The 23637-nt window shown below is 41.9% G+C and overlaps 1 protein-coding gene across 1 annotated transcript in view; it reads right to left on the reverse strand.

Moving 5' to 3' along the window:
- prkcz (protein kinase C, zeta) overlaps window positions 1–23637 on the reverse strand; it is a 143901-nt gene that overhangs the window by 111928 nt on the left and 8336 nt on the right. The window contains exon 4 of the mRNA XM_079180001.1: window positions 23315–23365. Coding sequence (XP_079036127.1) covers window positions 23315–23365 — 51 coding nt within the window. The remainder of the gene's footprint in view (window positions 1–23314; window positions 23366–23637) is intronic.

Genomic DNA, 23637 nt, shown 5'->3' on the forward strand with positions numbered 1-23637 from the left:
ACGCGGAACGCGTTGAGCTGTGCCTATATTTATGAAACAGCTACAGCAAGTTGTCCGAAGGTCAACTTTATTATTACATTTTCGTATTATTTATTTGTCACATCCACGGTGTGTAAAGGCCTTAAATAACAAGGCCCTTTTCTAAAGAGCTGTTGGGGACAACACCAGAGCTAAAGGGAGAGAGAATATTGGTCTCAGATTTGTCAGCTGGACACAAACTCCATTCTGAATGAATGTAACACTGCTCTGAATCTTTTAGGAAGCAGCTGATTGCTAATATGATAGGACTAACAACTGTGTAAGCTGGAGATATAGTGCCAATTATGTATCTGTTAGCTTGATTGGATTGTTTGAATTTGAAAAGTCATTCACTGACAACTGTGGAAACATTCACTTTCACTTATTATTGGGTTTTGAATGGCTTGAATGTAGCTACGTACTTATGGCAGTTATGCTCTATATTTCATCCCATGCCTTTTGGTGATAACTCATCTCTGATGTGGGTCAACTTCCTGGCTTAACAAAACAGACCTTAATATCCCTTGTAGGTAAACATCTTATAAATGCTTTAAATGTGCTTTCAGAGACATTCAGGACACAGTAGTGGACACGAGGATTCACTGACCCTTTTTTCAGCTAGTCAGACTAGATATATCAGAGGAGAAAGCTCACAGGGAGAGACAGAGAGGACTATAATGAGACTTGATGAAGTCGACTCGGAGTCATAGGCCTGTCAGACGAGGGGAAACCCAGCAGATCAAAAGCTGGAGAGCCCTGAGGATGAGGTGGCACTGCGAAGTGGGACATGTTTGCTTTGGTTGGGCAGTCAGCCATTTGGGCTGATGATGTAATGTGAGAGACACGGGATTTCATCCATTTCTACTGCTCTTAATATTCATCAAAGTATCATTATCATTCTATTAGCCTCACCAAGAATCCTGATAAAGGCTGCAGTGATAATAACAACTCTCACTATGAATATATGAGATGTTTTAGTATTCCTAGAGGCTCAGAGACCTTTTTCCACAGGATGGCACTAAAGGGAAGGTCACGGGCAATTAGCATTGAAAGGGTTTATCTTCTTGGTAGCCTGAATGTGTAAAGCATATTCCATGGTAATCTGCCTGTTAGATAATGGAAACGTTGTGTGAACAGATGACATTTTGCCCTGAGGACGGTGTAAGAGAGGAACTTGTTGAATGTCCCAACCAGAAAGGGTTCATCCTCTCAGGACCTTGAAGGTGCTCAGTTGATTTCATGCCAATATAAATTTGACAATAGCGGACATTTTAGCCTGCAGATGCAATTTAAGAAAAGTCATGAGGTCACCAAAATACTAGGATCCATCCTGAAGGACCACGGGAATGTCCACATTTAAAATTAAAAATTAAAAAAATGAGCCATTAGTTACAATATGCCTTGTCATAAGCCAAAGTAGTGGTGGGCAATTCAAATAGCATCTTGGTTTTGTAAGGTATCTTTGTGATAACCATATTCATGGTAAGGTGAAAATTGATTCTAGATTCCAACTGATGCATCAAGTGGGTACACTGTGTCCTGCTGATGATTATCAAACTCACTTCAGCCTGATGTTTGACTGCTTGTATTTCTCTGTTTCCCCTCACACCTCCTTTCCTGAATATGGCTGATGGAGCCATTTGACTCCACCTTTCCTAACTCGTAAAATGCAACATGCTAAATTATGGATATTTATTGTCAATGGTTACTAGATCACACTATATGTGGCATATGTGAAATAGGGCTGCAACTATTGTTTTTTCATTTTCCCTTTTTATTGTGAAAATGATACGGTTTGGAACAACCATCGAGCAGTATGTTGGTTAAGGGGACTCTCTCTCTATTGAAGCTGCAGCTCAGAGCTATCACTTCTGGGACATCAGCGAGTAAAAGAGACCAGGATGATGTCCTGCTGTTGGCTGGTTGGGGTTGGCTTTGATGGCTCACACAGTCAATAACATTATGTAATCAATGTACAAAGTACAACAGACACAAATTAAAAAGAAACAATAAACACACTCTAAAAACCAGGACTGGACATTGTTTCACTCTACAACAACTTCATTAGGTGATTATACGTCAGTGTAAGGCTGCTCAGGATAAAGTTTTGGTTTTAAATGCAGGTGCATGATCCAAGGTTGTATCTTCTGATACTTGTGTCAGCCAATATGTTCAAAACAAACCAGCAACCTTCAGCCCATCAACCGGTGACAAAGATGTGGAAGGAGAGTCCTGCTGACGGTATTTAATGTGAAAATGTAATTCTACTGAAACAGCTCTCTGCAATTAATCTAAATAAATAGCCTGGAGATCTTTGCTAAGCAATGAGCTGTGACACCATTTGAAAGAGTTTGAAGGCGTCAGATGAAGGCCGCCTCCCCTTACAGCATTCAAATTAAAAAAATAAGAACATGGGACGACAACATAACTCTCATATTAAATGATCAGGGAGCACAAACTGTACATACGGTGTTTGGCCTATTCCCAAATATGATTTATGAATGAACGTTCAGCACCAATCGATCAGACAACAACCACTAAGGACGGCTTCATTGTCATTCAGTCACAGCCATGTTTTGTGAAAGACTCACTGGAAATCAGTGCAACAACAACGGGCTTAATATGGCCCAACTCCAACTGCCAAATAGAGCTTTACAGGGTAACTACTGACCCAGTTCAAATCTGTGCCAGTACCATGAATTAATTAGTTTGAAGTACTAATAAAGCAAATGTGTGAATTTCCCAACATGTTGAACTCTTCCTTTGAGTTGCCCATGCATGTAAAACGGTGTTGTTCAGCTGTACACTAAAGTAAAGGAATCATTACTATCTTAACCCTAAACACTGATAGTAAGAGAATATTAGAACAGGTGAAGGTGAGAGATTACTTTTAGCTCTGCCTACGTATAAAAACCAACACAATACAATCCCATTAGGTTTGGCAATGACTTCCGCAGGATTTATGAATGGGAGATTAAACTGGATTGGATGGGAAACCCTCCAGAGCTCCAGGTAGTATTTCAGAGGGTGCATCATGATCAGAGCTGGATTACCTCACTGTGTGTACGCGCATCATCAGCCATCAGAAGGCCTCACAGGAAGACACGGCAGTCACCAAAGACTTCTACTCATCTGCATGGCACTGGATCATCCAAGTCATTACAGCCTGAGTGGAAAGTCAATTGAGTGGCATGAGAGATGACATGTGATAAGCGGTGTGGTAGAGACCGGGGCTTTTCTCATTTCTCAATTTAGTGTCTCCTTGAGCCTCCTGCTTGTGACTCTCAGTGCTCCATGTTGAAGGACATCCCAGTTCCTGAAATGCATCTCGAGGAGCGAGGAGGCTGGCCAGAGGAGTTATAAACGAGGATACACTGTCGTCTTTTCGGCAACAGTGACATATAAAAGAGGCGTGACACACAGCTGGAATCTCAAACCATGTCGGGACTCTACAAATGTAACCTTTTGTGTTCACTAGTTGTAGTCATTTACAATGATCAAATGCACGATCCAACTTTCTACCCTTCATCGTTTGTGTCGCGTGTAGCGCTGTGTCTCCATGTAATCGGCCCCTTAAACTAACAACTAACAGAAATAAAACAAGACATATGCATGTTCACTGCTAGCATAGTGATTATGGTTTGCTTTGGAAAATGTTTGACAGTAATAGAGTTTACTATGATCTATTTAGTATCTGACTAAATATAATAACTTTTACCCAATTAGATTCATGTGGAAGAGATTACAGTGAAGAAATGCATCGTTTTGGCCTACAACTGGCCAATAATTGTAGACCAATACCCATACCAATTCATGTGTGTTTACACAGACTGAAAAAACAAATCTTCCCTTATCTGCTATCAGAGGTGATATTGTCACTCTCAAGCGGCCTATGCCCCCCATCATAAACTAATATATATATCATACGTCAACTAGTATATGATGCATATATGTGGATCGCTTAATACCATACACAGACTCACAAGCAACAGTGCTAGCCCCCAAAATGTCTCACTGACAAAGGAAAAGTGCAGATCTTTACTTATAAACTTGGAGTGAATCTTTAGCTTGTATGTTTCGGTGAAATGGCCCATTCAAAAAGACCGATTTAGTCGGAGATATAGTGTTCACACAAACCCAGTGCTGTCTCAGGAGAGTGACTCTGTCATCCACAATGCATCATTCTGGTCAGTATAAAACTGCAGTGTGTTAAAGGTGGAACAATGGGGCTCTGCTGTGCCACGGTCAACGATCTGGTAACAAGGGTACCATTTACAGTTTCAGAGCTCTGTGTGGGAAGCTGCTGCAGACATAGACCTGTGTGTCTAATCTACATGTGTAATGCCCCACACACTCCAGACATGAGCTCCAGATGGGTAGCGCAGCTAACTATTGACAGCACACTACATCGGTTATCTGCAAATCAAACACTTCCTAGCGGAGCCGACGAGCTTCCGCATTGAGATCAATGCTAGAGAGCTTCGCGGCTGCTTGGTGATCAGCACTGAGAGCATGTGGGTGTGCTGCAGTGCAGCAGGGAGGCCCGACACGTTACAAAACCACTGCTGCTATTCCTGGAGCTTGAGATGCTTATGAGTCGAGAGGTGTGTTGAGTATTAAGGGTGTGGAGTCTGGATGCATGTCCGGCTGCTCTCATTAGTGGAAACCACAAACGACATCTGACTTTGTCGTTCCCTCTAAATGAGCAGCTCTCTCGCTAGAGGCAGTTAGGAGAGGTGAGCTCTGAGACCTATCTCCTTCTGCTGACACGTGGCAGTGAGCAGACATGGATGATACGCCCCTCTACCCCTCGCAGTATGACGTGCTGACCACGTGAAGGTAAGAATAATAATACATTGTATTTATAGAGCGCTTTTCAAAATTCTCAAAGACACTTTACAAACATTAAAATCATCATAAAAAAGCTAAACACTAAAAACCTAGAACACACATTGGTCACACATTAAAAGCAGTTCTGTAAAGGTGAGTTTTGATTTGTGATTTGAATGTGGAAAGGTCAGTGCATAATGTATATACATATATATATATTATTTATTTATTTGTTTTTTTTTATCGTATCAACTGTCTCACTGAGCGTTCGGTTATTGTTATTATTGCCTTGCTTTTGCTGCTTTGTCTGTCAAAGCACTTTGTAAACTCTGTTTTTAAAGGTGCTGTATAAATGAAGTTATTATTATTATTATTACTATTATTATTATTATTGAACATGAGTGTGAGTGTAGCGTTTTTAATCGACGTACAACGATTATGTTGGCGGTAAGCTTTCTAGAAAATATCAGGTTTGGGAGTGCGGGTCAAAGAGTTTATGTTTCTAATAACTTACAGGAGCACTGTGCAATATTGCACCTTCCAGCTACTCTTCCCATCTGTCTGTCTCTCCCTCTGTACAAAATGCCATATTATATTTAAATGTAGAAAAGTTAACATTAATTACACTGCATTAACATTAAAATAAACTAAACTAGATAAAGTCTTGTAAATCAACAGTTGGTACCAACAGGAAACAATCTGGATACCAGAAGCATTTTAATGCCATGTGTAAAAGGGTCACCGAAAACAGAGCAGCAGTTATGTTTTTACTCAAACAAATGATGCTAAATTAAATCCAAACAAGTCAGTTGTGTGTTGTTAATCTCAGAACAGCTGATCTGGTTTTAATCATCTCGGAGGGCGAGATAAAGAGTTAATCCCACAGGTTGAACAATCCCTTTTACTTAAAATCCCTTTGAAATCAATAAACCTCAATATCCCAATTCAAAATAGCTTGATCCAAACCGTTTTCAAAACATTTTTTTGTTGTCCAGCTAAAACATTTACTGAATGTCAATGTGTGTGTTGTTAAAATCAATATACTGTAAATACAAGAGAGAACAGAACAGAGGATAAACATGCTGATTATTTTTAGCTCTACAGTGTTTTTCACAGAAATGAAACGGACTTGATGAGATAACTCTTTCATCATTTCAGCCATTAACAGAACAGCATTACGTGTGAACCTCATCATGGCCCTGCTCCTTGTGTTGACACCTAGCATCTAATGAGCATCGATTAGGATATGAAGAACCTGAATTTGACTCTGAATATCTGCATCTTCTCCAGTCCTGTACCACAGTGAGGGGAAATTCAGAAAAGCTTCTTCAAATGGGGCTCCGTCACCAACACACCCCATCACTTTCTCCTCCAACAGCACTTAAATATCACCTCTACTGGTAAAGCCCACCCGACACTACATGGCTCTTGTTTTCCATCATACCCCTGCCCTCTTTTAGAGGACTCTCATTGGACAAAGGCCTGAAAGGATAAATACCCGACTGGTTTGATCCAGTCTATTAACCTTGTCCCTCTTTTGTCTCTCAGTGGTGCCCGGCGTGTCCCAGACTACAGTAAGTCATCACTGGCTCCCACGCTTTGACAGTTGAGTTTTGTGATGCGTGAAGGACCTGCATGCTGAATCCTCCTCCTCTCTCTGTCTATCACACACATACAGCGCACAGACGACGTCTTTCATTCTCCCTGCAGGGCTCAACAGTGCACCAAGGACTCAACACCAATCCCTACTTACCCAAAACGCACACACAGAGAATGCAGTCCGTCTCATACACATACAGTATGTAGTCAATACACAATAACAAAATAGACAGCCAGCCGTAGATAGGCTGAATTTCATTTCAGTTTAATATCTTCAGTGTAATGTGATTACTTGTTATATGTTCTACCCTTTTCTCCTTTTGGGAGATCTCCTGTGGAGATCCTAGACCAGTCGTTGGTCTTCTGTTTGGATAGTTGACAGTGGAGACCGATAGTGGAGAGAGTGAGGTGGATGACATGATGTTGCGATGACATCTCATGCACAGTAGAACTCCAGGCCAGTCTTTCCCCACTGGTTTTTAGTTTAGGGGACAATTGTGACATGAATGGGCAGAGAGATTATAAAGACATATTCAGATGTCCCACTGTCACTGGTGGTGCATTTCTACTAAACCGATGTCGCACAGATGTTTTGACTCCTCTTTGTAATGTGAGCTAGGCTCTGACAGCTGGAGTGAAACCTCATACACCAACATGCTACCAGTGGAGCTGTAGAAATATTGGACTGTACAGAGATTTGGTATCGTGGCTACAGTCAAAATTACAGGTCACATGTCAGACCCAGAAAGAATGGTCCATACACAACCATGACAAACACGCATTGAGAAATGACTCTTTTTAGGATCACAGTTTAGAGTCATTCATTCCAGTATATATTCAACAGATATAGCTACCAGTAGGCATCACATGCCAACGATTGAAGAGATGAAAGACGACTGGTTTTTTCCTCCATCGATATCAAGGCGATTCTAAGTGACTTACTGCACATTACTGACTTTGCTTCTTCCCCGGAGTCTTTGTGCTTTCTCGCCTCACAGGTTCCATGGATCGTGGTTTTATCTGGACCCTGGTCCTTCCTCCCACCATGGCCCTGCTGACTCCCACTGCTAATATCACTGTTATTATTACTCACATTACTATTTTATATTACCTATACCATTAACGCACATTACTGAATCTGTCCTCTGAGCATTTAGCGATGTTTCTGGTGGAGAGGCATGTCCACCCCTGTTAATCAGCAGCAAACAGAGTGAGGAGTGAATTTTAAATCCCGAACTACAAATAATTTGCCGTTTCTTTTCCATGGACCTGACCCCCCATATCTTTGTCATCCATCTGCCTGCTCACCAAAATGTTCCTCTGCGCTCCATAAGAGTGGTTAACATCATGGATATGATTTAGATTGTGATATTTAAGATAATCATGTAAAATGGAACATGACGCTGTGATTGTATTACCACAGATACACATACTTCTAAAAGGAAGCATCTATGAATAAAGGAAACATTGCTAATAAAGACATTTTTTCATGTTTAACATTGTACTGATTGGAAGATATAAAAAAAGAAACAATCGCAAATTTATATATGCGACTAGTAAAAAATATGATGCATTGTTATGGATACAATTATACATTTTTAATCCAATTGTATATTTTTCTGTGTAAAATACAAAAACAGTGTCCTCTTTGTTGCATAATAAGCCCTGTTACTTTACATTTTTTAAATCCAACTAAATTCACCTCTAGGGATCCTTTTTGTTGTCAGATAATTATTGTCAGTATATTTTACATTTTGTTAATAGATTACTATCATTAAAAGGAAGAAATGGTCTTTCGAGTAGATATCAGAATTGATGGGTTTCCTCTCAGCAGCCGGAGGGGCGTGTCCCGGTCTGCATTTGATTGACAGCAGCTGGCAGGCAACATGTCGTGTTACACCGTAGAGAAGGAAAGAGCGCCGATGTTACATGGGTTCTGGGGATTGTTGTAGTGTTACATGTTTATGTGGTGTGTTCAGTTGTTAAAACTTAATGCATTATGAAGTATAACCTGAGAGTGACTGCTGTGAAACTGTACCACATCATGCAAGGACAAAAGCGTGGAGAGGTGTTAGATACCTCCCCGTGTGTCTGTCTTAAAGTATTGTCAGGTGAAGGTGGAGAGGTACTGTGTTTTGACCCTGTTCATGCACCTGTTTGTAACAACGGATAATATTCGAGTATAAACTGCAATATAACCAACTCAGGCGTGTATGGAGGCTCTTGTTTTAGGGCAATAAATAATCCTTTAGAATAACACAAAGATAGATATTGTGTTTTATATTGGGTTGGGTATTTAATGATCTTTTCATCTCCCCCTAACTGGACGCAACAGGTTTTCTGTTTGCCACGACAATTTGGGGGCTCGTCCCGGATACTTAACCCAAAGACTTTTTCACAGGTCGACTGTGCACAACCTGAAACTGAGTGCCGGCACCCAACCTCCCCCCAAAGAGAATCGCAATGGACCTAAAGGCATGAGAAGAGAGCGCCTTTTGGAGAATCGAATCAGGAATTCCTCGGTCCAGCATCCCAAGGAGAGAAAAAAACGTGGTTGAGTCGCTGAGGGCTAATTAATAATATCGGACACGTGAATCGAATCAGACTAAGACCTAGTGGGCTCTTCAGCCCCTCTGTTGCGGTTCCCTGAGCCTACATCCACACGAATACGTTTTCGTTTTAAGATGATCTTGGTCCAGACTAAAACGCCTGAAATTGAATATCACGTGACTATTCACGTACACTGGGCATGCGGGTGGTTGCAACAGGAAGTAGATTGGTTGCTCAAAGCCGCTAATGTGACTTCAGACGGCCGCTCCGTAGGTCTGGTAACGCAGCTGGACATGCTGCTCGCTAATTGCCCCAATAACAGCTGCTTCCTCCGTAATAATGCAGACTTTAACTGAATAACAGCTGGTAGTAAAGACAACAAGGTCAGTAACTCCTGTAACTCCTCCATTTTCGGTGCTTTGAAAACTCCATCGTAGATGTGCGTCACATCCTATTACGTCGCTGTCTAGCACCTTTCCCTGCAGATGGCTGATCATGATCTGCAGACCCCCGCCCTCAGTAAACTATCAATGGATGAATCCAAAAAAGAAAAGTCATGGAGGAAAATAGAGTTTAATTCTGCGAGGACGTATTCATTTCTTTTCACTGCCAACAATGCTGTCTTACCTGTATGCTTGATATGTGCACAAAATGTAATGTTGAATTTCACTTCCAGAACAAGAACATAGCATTTGCTGAAAAGTATCACGCTGGAGATGAGCAATTAAGAGCGATTTCTCAACTGCTGCAGCAAACTGAGTACGTTTTTTTCTCCACTTCATAAGAGTTTGATATTGTTATAACAGGTAAAATAGCAACAAAGTGTCAAGAATTGTCTTTATTCTTGTTCTTTATTTTCATAAATACAACAAACTATAGTTTTTGTATATATAATATAACTATTTATAAAACTTTATAAGCTGCAATATCAAATAGCTTTTGCGGCACCAGACTAATTTTATTTGGTGAAAAATAGGGCAAAATGGCTCTTTGGATAGTAACGGTTGCCGACTCCTGGACTAGGACATAGCGATGACTTCCATGACTCTGACTCAATCACGTTAGAAGTCATTGCTGTAGGAACAGATAAAGAAGTGTGTTTTAATCATGATGCGAGTTGGATTGGGGGATTCGGTATTGAAGAAATTATATTTCATCCTGGTTTGTGTTTTCATGCTCAGAATGGGAACATGAAACTGTAACGGTAAGAAACCCAACATGGAATATGCAGGCTGTGAAAGGTAACGTGAACATTTTAAGAGAAATGTGGGTTTCCATGCAATCGGATAGAAAAACTATCCAGCAGTTAACAACCATTAGAAGAAGTAGAAAACAGAAAAGAAAAGATGTAGGAAGGAGAGTTAGAATATTGAATTGTTAAAGATAACCAGAAAAGAAGGAGTAGAAAGACGGGGGGGGGGGGGGGGGGGGGTGAAACACGGAGACTGGCCGGATGAGGACATCCGCTAGGAGCAGTTGCAAGGCTGATGACAAATAATGAGAAACGTGTGGATTGGGACAAGTCAGAGATTAGAAGAGTGAGTAACTGATTACCATCTCAGGCACTTTTCCAAGTTCACAGTGGCCTGCCTCAATCTGACAACTTGGAAAATGAGAGCCCCTATGAGCAACAACTGGGGGGCTGGTAGAAGGTTTACATCAAGCCAGAAAAATGGACTGAGATTCTAACCCAAGCTGGAGAAAGGGATCTCCCAGGCTAGGCCAAGTGAGGAACACTATCCAGATTAAGAGGAGAACTGACTCATCACATGGTCAAGAACCTGCTAGAAAAGGAAAAACAGGTCATGCAATTTGCCTACGTCGAAATTCTTGGTAAATGGAACTTAAGAAGTTGAGTTTTTGGCAGACTCTGGTGCAAGACATTCAATGCTAAAAATGAGTGACTGAGTCCCAGACCCAAAATGACAACACTCTGGTCTGCGATAGACCTAGAAACCCTTTGTCACTTTTCTATTGTCCTGTACATCTGCTAGAAAAGGACTTGATGAGTGAATTTGGCATTGTAACTATCTGCATGGAGGAGGTTCTGCAGCTCACCTGCTGGCTGAGCTCAGTTTAAATGGCGTGTGCCAGTACACCCTCCCTCCAGAATTCATGGGATCTGACGTCACACAAGCTGCGCTCAGTGTAACAAGATTTGATTAAATTCGCCAAAGGGTAAGGGTTGAAGGGAAGTTCATTCCAAAACGCCGCAGTCACTCTCTATGTAGAATTGTGAGAGAGACTATTCCAAAGTGGGAAATCCCAAGAAACAATACATGTGACAATGGCACACAAATAAATCACACCATTCAGCAGATGTCAGGACATCTGGGAGATGATTTGAGAACACACTGTGCCTCTCACCCACAGAGTGGGCAGAAGGAAGAGAGAACACAAAAAACATTAGAAAGTGTGTGAAGAAACAGGGCTTAATTGACCCTTAACTAACTCCCGCCCTAGAACACAGTCTGGCCAATCGTAGCGTAGCATCGGCCAGCTCTGATTCACAAATTAGTTTCAGGTTTTCTTGATTTTCAGGCTGGCAACACCTGATGAACTACCCACACAGGTTATACTGTCTATGGTTACTTACAGCTACAGGGGATCTCTGGCTCTTCATTTCTGGTCCTATGTTAACAGGTTAGAGCACTGCTCATGCGGGTTGTGTATCTGAACTGCTGTGGCTCGTTTGCATGTAGGTCATATCGCCCACCCATGGCATTGACGTGCACGCTCCCCGATGCCTAATCCAGCATTTTGGACTCTACTTGTAATGGAGCCCGTAGAGGCTACAAAGTCCAGTACAACCCACAATTCAAACGTATTTTGATATTCCTAAAACAAAAGGGGTTGTAGTGTTAATATGCTCAGTGTTTTCACCTGAGAAAACAGAGTGCCTTCACAGAGAAGCACAAGATGCAATGAACTGTACAAGTGGACATTGACTGGTCACTCAACACAACAAAAGTGATAGAAGCTGGAAGTAGTTGTGTAAAGAAAGTCAAGGAGGGCATGAGAGAATTCAAAGCCCATCTACTTTCTCTGCACACCTGGCCAATCACTGGCAGTTAGATTGTTGTATTTTCAAATGTTACACAAAATGTTGGATGAAGGCTCCATTCCAACAAATACTGACCTCTTTAGGATCGTCTATATCCACAGCAATTACATGGACATCTCTTGTGTATGTCTCTCCAACACTAGAGAGGGTAACTAGTGTTGGATAGATAAACAGTCATTCTGTGTGGCAACAAGTCCACTGCAAATTAAAGAGGCCCAGAAGTGCAGCGCAAACAGGCAGTAGCTCTTAACGTTGATCAAGTGTTTTAGGATAGATTTCTCTCTGTGTGTTACTTATTTCTCATAATGTTGACAGCTGTGATCAATATCCAACCATAAACAACAAATAACAGACTTCTCCGTTCACATCACAGAGGAAGTGATTGGTCTCTGGCTCAGCCCTGTGTGTGGCAGCACAGCTCACGCTGTAGCTGTAGCTGCTGAATAATGGATGGCTACATTAAACAGACCAGAGGTGTTAAGCTAGGACGCTGTGTTCCATTATTCCCCAAAAAACAAGACAGCTGTTCTCACCTGGAAGCTGCTTTAGTTGCACTGAGTTGTTGTTGGAAGCCTCTTGTATTTTCATCCTCAGGGCTTGGCCACAGTTTCAGTGCTAGTGATTAGTTCCTGCTATGGCATTACATAACACTATTGGTACAGATGCAGCTGATGTACTGGTCCCACTTTATGTGCTGCATGCAACAGTAAATGAATGTTGCACTGCGGATCTGATGTGTGCTAGCTGTTAAGACACCATTAACCTCAATTGATTCTGTTGTATTTTTGTGTCCCATTGTTTAAAGATGGTTTTAGCGCCAATGATGAAATCTTTAAAAAAACAGCTATTAGTAACTCTAATCCCAAAGTTAACTTGGCTATACCTTTATCCACCTACACAAAGCCACATTTTATAATGTCTAGCACTGAAATTGAAGGTGCCATACCATACACTTACACACCGTTTCACTTGTTGTACCGTTTGACTGAAAATTGGCTGGTAGGTTTCATTGTTTAGATTACAAAGGGATTACAGAGAAAATATTTGTTTTTTCGCTGATTGTCAAGTATAAACCATAGACTGTATGAAATATGGACGGAGCCTCCGTGACATCACCCGGAGGTTTCTGAAGAGCCGTTGTGAAGCTCAAGGTGGGCAGCTCTGGCCATCGCCATCTTGTCAGTGACGACACAGCCCAACTGTAAAAAGAGGTCGAAGAGGTGGATTGTGGGTGGAGCTGAGGCGGCCCGGCTGAGGCAGCAGAGGAGACTGCTAGCAGTTAACAGCTAGCAGTTAACAGCTAGCAGTTAACAGCTAGCAGTTAGGCACCCACCTGTTACTCAAAGTAGCCCCGCCGTCAATTATGCCTAACTAACAGGTGAGTTACATAACAATTCACCCCCAGTACAGTAGTCGTGAACATGTATATTAGTTATAAAGACCAGAAGGTGTTTTGAACCAGGCTGTAAACATGTTTATTCTTGTTGTAAAGCAGCAACCAGTCTCAATTGGCCATTCGAAAAACTGCAGATTTTGCAGAGGTTTCCACTTGGTATTTTCCACTAATTTAAAAGAGGCAACCTACCCCCATGAAGTTAAGCTCCACCCAGCTTGTGCGTCACCAATGGCAGGTGTGAGCTAATATAAGTACAGCCTCTCTTTGGCCCTCTCTCTTGATTTCTAAGAAACTAGTGTACACTGTGGGCTCTTGCACCATAGATCCCATCCTGGATCTGTGTGGGTGTCAAACAACAAGAAAAGCCAAAGTCAAAACGAACAGCATGAGTGTGTAACTGCCAACCCATCAAAAAGCCACCTGTTTGCTTGAACAGAGCGAGCGAGTAGCTGGTGTAGGGACAATGAAAGGAGGAGGAACTATTCACTTTTTTGATGCTACTCCTTCAAGGCTCCTCTGACTCCTCTGTGTACTGCTTCTCTGATACAATTGAAAAAAGAGAGCATTGTCTGACTTCAGATTCCATTGCCAGAAGAATTTGTCTTTCTTCTGAAGCCAAAACTCACCTGGAGCCTCTTTCAAAAAGGTCATCTGCTAGGCTTAGTTACAACTTGTTTTGTCACTATCATTTCCATAGGTTATGATAACTATTGTATTGTATAATACTAATAATTGTGTTTTACTAATATAATGGGGATTCCCAGCCCCCTGCATGTGCCGCACACACACCTGCACAGATATATCGGCAATCAAAGGTTGTTTGGGCTGACAGTGGCTAGTAGGGGTTCAACAGATCATAGATCTCGCAGTTTGGAGCATATCACGGATCACGGATCGGATCAGCACAAAAGAAAAAAGGGAGCAAATCTAACTTTTCTAGATCCCTGATCACGCTGTATTTGCAGCCGATAGCAATTGCAGCGCATTGATGATCCATATTGGCAGATACAGATTGTTTTGGTTGTTATGTTTTGTCACAGCAGCAGAGTGGCTTTTTTTAGCCACAATCCAAATCATTTCAACCACTCTGAACTCAGTATAAACCAGCACAAATTATGAATGTTATCCTTTTACTTTGTTATAGTCATCTTAGTGTTATTTCTCTTCATACAAACACACAATTCAAATGATAAGGAAATACTATATTAGTATTAGTTATTTTATTGATGAAAACAATCTAATCATTAGTAATTAGTATTCTAAGCCGTTTAGAGCTAGTGTTAGGAAGTGAAATAGCTCAGAGTTCATCTCTAATATCTATTTTAAATTGATGAAAACATCTTCTTCAAATGACTGGATTTATCAAAGTTCCTCATCAAAACTATATTACATTTGAACACATCATCATTACATCGCCCAGTACTCATTTTCCCTAAACAGAGCCTGAACGCATCATAATGTAACTGAATGGAGCCTCTGTACGTTTGCTGTTAGCTGCTAACGGTGCTGCTAACGTCACTAGCTCTCCTTCTGTCCATTTCAACACGGATTGATTGCTTACAATGTAACATTATCGGAGATCGGCGACTAGAAAAGCATAAATGCAGATGTCCTGAGCGCATATTTTACTGAATATTGGCGGATAACGATCATCGGTAAAACTTTATATCACTCTATGATGTTTAAACTGTGTAATAATCCACGGTAAACATGCATGCCGAACCTCGAGGGGAATCCGTACGGATCACATATTGACAACGGTCCGTTACACCACCAGTGACTAGTTGGAAAATTTTACCACTTGACCCAATCCTCAGATGTAAAATTGTACTAATAGTTTTAGATAAGAAGACTGGGACTAAAATGCATCCTGTATAATGAAAAAATGGATTTTAGTGAACACTATTTTGTAGTGCTGTAGAGGTAAAGGATACCACTGACAGAAGCAATCAGATTATATCTCTGGGTTGAGGCATACCAGAGGATTACATCAGCGGCTATGACTTATTGGAAGTAATGAGTATGCTGGCGTTAGGTTTTAAACATATCTGTGCCTTGGTTTCTTGAACTAACAGTACTGAAGCCCTAAAACAAGTAACCCCCCCCATCACTAATTACATTGGTTGTCTGATGTGATCAGTGAGTCCAGGATGGAAACCCGCTCTCTTGCTTGTCTCTCTAGTTGGAGAGAATGCTTTGTCTTCCCGGCCACGCTTTCACACTCATGTGTACATGCTGGTATACAGGAGCTGATGTTTGTGGGGTGTCATGGTATGGGGCAGGTACTTAGAGCAGCGTGGCCATACAATAACAACAAGAGGAAAACATGCAGCTCCATCATCAGTTTAGTCACTCATGCTGGCACACGTATCAAGAGAGGTTTGCTATGCCAGACATTGCAGGCAGCAGTCCATTAAGTCCGGTGGTCTCCAGTTAACCAGTCTAACAACTTCCGGGCTGACTGGAGCAGTCCCAATGGGCCCCACAGAAGAAAACCTAGAAGAGAGCTGCGACTGCTGATATGCAGTGATACACATCAACTAACAAGAGGAAATGGCAGTGGATGTATCATCATGGACTGCATTGCAGACTGAGCAGTTCGACCCAGCATTATCCATAGAGTGCTATTAATAGGTCAGTGCCCAGTCAGCAAAACGTACACACAGGAAGGTATCTCCAAACCAGTCACAAACACAGCCACAGTCCCACACAGGCTCATAAATAGGTGGGAGCAGCGTGGGGATCATTACACAGGATGATTCAGATTGCACAGAGCACGGCCGCTACAGCTCTAAACAGCCCCTAATGCCCCCAAACCACATACAGCCTCTGGGATGTAATACTCCAGCTCGGTATTCACCTGCCAGCGCTGCAAAGAGCAAGCCAAGGACAGAGAGGCTGAATGTTTTAAGTGCCTTGTCACTTTAGGCAAAGAAAAGTCCTTCAGAGCGAAAAGGGGGCCGAGCCATTACCACCAGCAACTCACAGTGTCACCGACAATGAATCAGGGAAGAGCCTTGAAGGATGAGCACTCAGCCTGGTGTTTTAATCATCTCATCACCTTTTTTTCCTACAGCTTGGCACAATTAGCCTGAACCCCTGAATCACCACACACATCTTTGATTTGTTCAAAAGGTAACAACAACATGTGCCGAGAAGCGTGGAGGAGTTGTTTTGAGTAGAAATACCAACTCTTAAACAGACACTTTTCTAAAGTCGATGTGAAACACGTTAAGCTAACTGCTGCTAGCAACCGCTAATGCAGCTCCCGCATCCACTGAAAATGTTGTCGGCAGGACTGATACACCTTTAGTTACTGATTGGTTCCAGCAAAAGAAAAGAAAAGTAGAGAAGGCGATTTCTGGAGAAATTGCGGTGCGAATGCTTGATGTTGAAGAGCTGACGCTAAACTGGATTGCTGGCTTAAAAGGTTAAATAATACCCATGATGCATGAAACATTTGGAATATTTTAATGTTTGTTGAAATATTCCACATATTTCAACAAACATTTATGTTCGTGGTGTCAAAACTGTGAGAACGGGAGCAGGTTAGAACCTGGGACAAAGAAATGTGTGTTCTCAGTTTTCATGGGAGTCAATGCGGCTTTTCCTTAACGTGTGTTTCAAATGTGTAAGTCTGTTTGTTTCCTTTGCTACATTGTATGAAAGAACACCCATTATCCTGCATTTTGAAGCTAAAACTATGTATAAAGAGGGAAAAAAGATTTTGGAACGTATAAAAGGTATGAATACTAATACTTGTAGCATACATGTTGAAATAAGCTGAACATTTTGATATTTAAATGAAGTTTTTACGATGACAAATGTGGAACTAATTGAGTTTCCTAAAAGAAATCAGCTAACATGAGCCCAATGTCAAGCTGAATGAATAAAATGAGAAATGGCCATTCAGTCTGATTATCAAATGAATATTCAGTCTAATACCTGATACCTCTAAATACTATAACATCCTCGAGACTCAGCCACAGTTACAGCAAAACAGTCACTGAATAATTAAAGCTTCAGTCCCCGGCCTACACAGATGGTGGCTTTAATAGTTGTATAGTCTTCGTAATTATCTTACAAACTGAAAACTACTGAGAACCATTGCAATTTAGTAATCCACTTCCATAAAGTTGAAAGAATTATAAAAAAAAGACTTGCTCAAATTGATGCAGCAGAGCTGAAAGTATGCTAACTCTTTCTCCCTAGTATGGGTCCAAAAACACTGAACCCTACATTTCCCATAATGCAACTTCATAGTGTCCCTCTCTGCCTGGTAAACACCCAGGTATTTCAAACTTCATGCCCACAGTTCGTAACACAAGCTCGCTGTTAAAAATGTGTTGTTATGAAAGAATCCTGAGGACATCACCAGACATTTTACCAAGCTTCTCCAGACCCACAGACAGCATTATACAGTGGTACAACCACCAGAACACTACACAGCTCTACAAGACTTCCTTTTCTTGCTCTTTGTGTTTCTCCTCTGTAGCAATGAGCACCGCCAGCAGGTAAGCATTCCTATGGAACCCCTCCACACACAGATATATGTATAGATATAAATATATATCCTGACTGACAGATGGAAAGACATTTTTGTTTGTCTGCTGAATTTATAATATAGTTTGCATCAAGAGATTTTTGAAGGTCAATCTTAACATTTGATTAAAACCGCCATCGCCAATATTTTGTCACATTTTCCACTCATTCAAATATTATTATAGTAAAAACCTTTCCAAAAATAGAAAAGGTCTCTCACAGAAATGCATTCTTGTCAAGACGGATGAGCTTGTGAAAACAGCAACTGGACCATTAGAGTAAATTTAGGTGAAAGGATTCCAATACAAACAGTGTAACAGTGTTCTAATGTGCAATCAACCTGCATCATAGCCAGTATATGAGAGGACGCTGTCTCGATACAACGCGTCTGAATTTAAGACCAGCACCAGCCTGATACTATGCTTAAATCATACCCCGCCACAACAATGCAAGCTTTACACACAGATCTGCACACCAAGAGCGTGTCTCACTGGTTAGCAGGTGCAGCCTCTGAGTGAACTGCCAAACAGACGATACAGTGAGGGAAGCCAGCCAGCAACGGGCACTAGCCACGCTAGCATGGATGCATGCACACAATACCTGCAGTACACGACGTGAATCAATCAAACATTCTGATCATATAGTTCTCTCCCACACGCACAAACAAAGCCAGGACACACTCGTCCATATCAATTGTCTCTGGGTTTGGCGTGGAAACACAGACAGATTGATGAAAAGATGGATGGATGGATGGATGGATTGATGGAAGGATGGAAGGATGCAGAAGTAGATAGCTCACCGGTTTGCCTTCTTCCTTTCTCTCCACCTCTTTCAGCACATTATCCAGGCTGTGTGTGTGTGTGTGTGTGTGTGTGTGTGTGTGTGTGTGTGTGTGGTAAGCCGGCAAGGAGACACACTGCTACATCCCCTCCTCTTCCTCTCTCTGACGATCCCTCCCTCCTCTCTCCTCCCTGGCCTTTATTTAATTATTTCCTCTCTCTCTCTCTCTCTCTGTATCGCTCCTCACAGCTGATGGAGTCGCCTTGATTTTCTCAAGGCTGTTTGATTGTCTCTCTGTCCGTTTCTTCCGTCTTCTTGTTATCCTCGATGAAGTCGTCTCACTGTTTTTTTGGCGTGGCAGGCTGAGACAAAAATAGAAGAGCGAAGGAAAAGAAAATGCAGTGGCTGCCTTGTTTATTAAGAGCTGATATCTGCATAGTACAATGCTACTCTCTCTCTCTCTCTCTCTCTCTCTCTCTCTCTGTCTGTCTGTCTGTCTGTCTGTCTGTCTGTCTGTCTGTCTGTCTGTCTGTCTGTCTGTCTGTCTGTCTGTCTGTCTGTCTGTCTGTCTGTCTGTCTGTCTGTCTTTCACTTTCACACTGTGTCCCCTCGCCCGCCTCTGTGCCTTGTGTGATGCAGCAGCACTGTAGGCTCCTCCCCGGAGAGACAGCGGTGCCATACAGCTGAGAGAAAGAGAGGGGGATGCTGGGAAAGCGTGGTGGCAATGGGAGGGGGAAGAGGAGGGTGGAGCTGTGGGTGGATGGGCGGTACTTGGTGCCGGGGGGGGGCTCTGCTGGAGAATCCGGTGCAAGGCAGGGCAGCCTGTGCTGAGCGCATCATCCTGGATTTGAATACATCCCACCCTCCATCGTTCTCTCTCGCCACACAGAGGGGGGTCTGTTCACTCTTCATGCGCGAACACACACACACACTCACACACACACACACACACACACACACACACGCACTTCAAGGCTGAAAAATAAAAAAAATCGAGAAGCAAGCTGCTTTTAAGGGGAGCCTTGTCTATTGTTGTCAGCTCTACCTTTTGATGAGACATTTCAGGACATCTGTCAGTTTAAAGCATAGAGTTGACAACAATACAAAAGAAAATCTGTATTTTAGCTTGTTAACAGGAATTTACCATAATCCTATGGGACCATATGTCATTTGTTTTTATAAATTAAGCGTTTGCCAAACAGGAAGTCAGCCATTATGGATTTGTTGCGTTCATTTTTTACTTTCTTAACATGTTTGATGCTGATGCGAAAAAAATAATTTTCAAGTAGTTCATATCTTTGATTTGATATTGCGTGGCACATCGACTCTATAGCGCCCCCTAATTACATTTACCCTTGAAACGCATTTTTGACGCCCTCTGTAACCTCGGCAACCAACGAAACTTGGCGCACGCATCAGAACCTTGCAAGAATATACAGTGATTGGGTCAATGCACGTGTTGCGGGCTCCGTAGCGCCCCCTAATGCGTGGCAAGCCTTAGTCTGTGTAAAGTTGATCCAATATTCACGAAATGTGCACATTGCTCTCGTATTTCATATTGCCGTTCATTAATTCAGCTCAACAGGAAATCTACCATTTTGAATTTTTTTGAGTTTCTCCAAGGCGACAATCTCTGGTTCTAAAAAGTGAAACCAATGCTTTCTACTGTCCACCAGGGGGCGACTCCTCTGGTTGTATAGAAGTCTATGAGAAAATGACTACTTCTCTCTTGATTTATTACCTCAGTAAACATTGTAAACATGAGTTTATGGTCTCAATCTCTAGTTTCAAGTCTTCTTCAATACAGCATGATGTTCATTTAGTAAATGATGGTCCATTTAGAGTCAAACAGACCATAAAGCAGGGGATGCTTTAGGGCGGGGCTAAATGTGGTTGAGTAGTCGCTGCCACTATCCGAGCCGTATACTTCCCTATGTCACTCTTTTGCAGCCTAAATATGGTCACTACCGTTCACTGGTTGCAAAGAAAAGATGGCGATGGCCTAAATCAAAAATGGCGACGGCTGATATGCCGAACTCAAGGCTTCAAAACATCAGTCCACAAACCAATGGGTGACGTCATGACAACAATATCCACTTCTTATACACAGTCTATGGTTTCTACTGTATTTTATGCTAACTTTTTGAACTCCTGCTACAGGTTTTATGTGATACGTCTCAAATGTGCTACGGCACGTCTTAACACCCAAAGGTAAATTACAGAGCTGCGTGGCCATGGCGAGGCATGTTTCGCCATGAAACAGAAAGCTGTTGTAACTCAACCATACATTGTTCAATCTGCCCCAAATGTAACATGCTTGATAAGAGTCCAGATATCTGCATGTCAATATTGACTCATAGTTATAGCGCCACATTGGCAACAGGGAGACAGCCTTCTAGGACGATCATCATCCAATGGACCTTTAGATTGGGTGGTCCACACTTGATATACAGCAATATAATGTATAGTGTGTTCTCTAGCGCCACATAGTGAACATAGGAAGTGATTAACTCCTTCAATGTCTGATATTAATGAAACTTCAGAGCATTGTCAATCGATCTCCAGTAACAACACCACAGCTGCCAATCCCAGCGTGGCTGCGAGGGCACGTTCTTTGATTTGGTTTTATTTTCTTATCGTGATGTAAAATGTGCTTTTCACTAATCCTGAATACCAATAGTGAAACAGTGAAAGGACAATTTCTGTTCAAGTACTCAACAGCAACATCCTTTTCTTAAACCACTGTCCTATTACTGTAGTACATTTCAGTCATTCCCAAGAGATCGTTTTTGTTTTAAAAGCCCGTTTCAAAACAGTGTGGATGTAGCCTTTGAGTCAAATAAACCATAAAGCAGAGTATGCTTTAGGGCGGGGCTATCTTGTGCAGGTTGCTATGGCGTTGTGGGTGTTTCCATCTTAGAACTTCAACCCTTTCACAGTGTTTTTTCACTTCATGAAAGTTAGTTGTAACATGTTGGTCTTATTCAGCATTTGTTTATACATAGCTCCACACTTTCATGTCACTTTTAAGAGCAAAAAACCAAGATGGTGACGACCAAAAACGAAGATGGTGGCAGCCAAAATCCAGAACTAAAGACTTCAAAAAAGCAGTCCACAAACCAATGTGTGACGTCCCGGTGTGTGTCCCCTTCTTATATACATGTCTATGATCTAATATAAAAGGCTAGTTTACATTCTGTTTGTTTTACTGATGAGAAGAAATGAAAAGAATGAGATAGTCTCTTAACTTCTCTTAAATGCGTTCTTTTGATATCACTTAGAAAGTATTTAACATGTGTGTTTTCAATATACTGTATATGTCTTCTAGCTGGTTTACCTATTCAAGATCACATAGTTTGATGGCAATAAATGGCAGTAAAATGGTCAGGAATCGGCAGTTAGGCACAAATTTGCTCTTTTATAGATAAGGCCTGTTGAAAATTAGGTAGATAGTCTCTTTCTTCTTAAAGTGACCCTCTTTTTAAAAACGACAAACCATCTACTGCATAGTTAATCAGACGATATCAGTACAGTCAGCCTTGGAAAACAGACACAATGCCTCTTTCTTCCTCTCTCCTCTCTAAAAAACAGCACTATTCTTCCCTCCTCATGTTCATCAATACCAAGCAAACGAGAAAACACAGCAGGAAGCCCCAGTTATTACTGTTACAGTACAGCACACAACATCCACAACACGACACTTGGACACCAGCTCGGTGTGTGTTTGAGACAGCGAGACCTCCATCACCTACCTACAGAATGACACTCTGCTCTTGACACAGTGAACCAGGAGTCTGCCTCAGCACAAACACACAGGGCTCCCGTCCCATCAGACACACACAGGCCCTCTCACAGGGTGCTGAAACCTGCTGTCACAGCAAATAGACAGGGAGTACATGAAAGAGACTCAGAGCAGCAGTGGCTACGGTGTCACATTTACACAGCATTGTTAAAGTTAAAGAGCAATCTTTAGGCTTCTTTAGAAAGAGGCTATATATGCATTAGCCCTGTGATGGACTGGTGGCCTGCTCCGCATGCTGCTAGCCTCTTGTCCAGTGTGCTGGGATGGACAAATAGTACAAGCTAGAAGGACCAGATGATTACCAAACAAAAGCATTTGTTAAGTCCCCTAGCCTGGGGGTTAAAACGCTGAAGCATAAAAGAGAAATTGTGTCTCTAAATGTGAACGAGCAGGAGGGCCTCCATTTGCTGACTGTCTTCAGAGCTGCAGTGCTCACCCTCCGTTTCACCAGCTGGAAAATCGTAAACTCTTAATTTCACCGACTTCTCTTGGCTGGAATCCACCTCTGGCTGCAAAATTGCATGATCTAACTGTAACTCTGTGACTGCTGTTCACTCTGAATCATGGCTGACTCAAGCTATTTAAGAGAAATGAGTCTTCTAGAGAGCCCTCATCCGCCTCCACGTTGTACTTTGTACTTTGTACACCACAGCCAGGTGCCAGGTACAGGGGTGCTTGACCTAGTTTAACAGTGCCATTGGGGGTCCCCGAGGCGGATAGAGGGTTTACTCACTGTCTTCTCCAGGGCAGGGCATGCCGGGCCACTCCGGGATACTGGGGAAGACTGCAGAAGACAGAAAATTAAAGGAGATTTCAATCTGATGTTTTCTGTGAGAACAATAAACTAAAAGTAATCCCTAACCCTCAAACATATGCAATCCAGATGATGAACACCCTGAATTTGTATTAATTGTATTATTTATCCACGAATAAACAGAAAAATGGTAAATAATTTAGCAAGTTATGTGCCTTATTGTCGTGTTTTAAGTCTCCTCAAGTTGCCCATTGTGGCGAAAGGTTAAGTTGTATTAATGATTATATAATGTAGTTAAAAGT

This window comes from Pholis gunnellus, assembly GCF_910591455.1.
Source record: "Pholis gunnellus genome assembly, chromosome: 2".
Taxonomy (NCBI): Eukaryota; Metazoa; Chordata; class Actinopteri; order Perciformes; family Pholidae; genus Pholis; species Pholis gunnellus.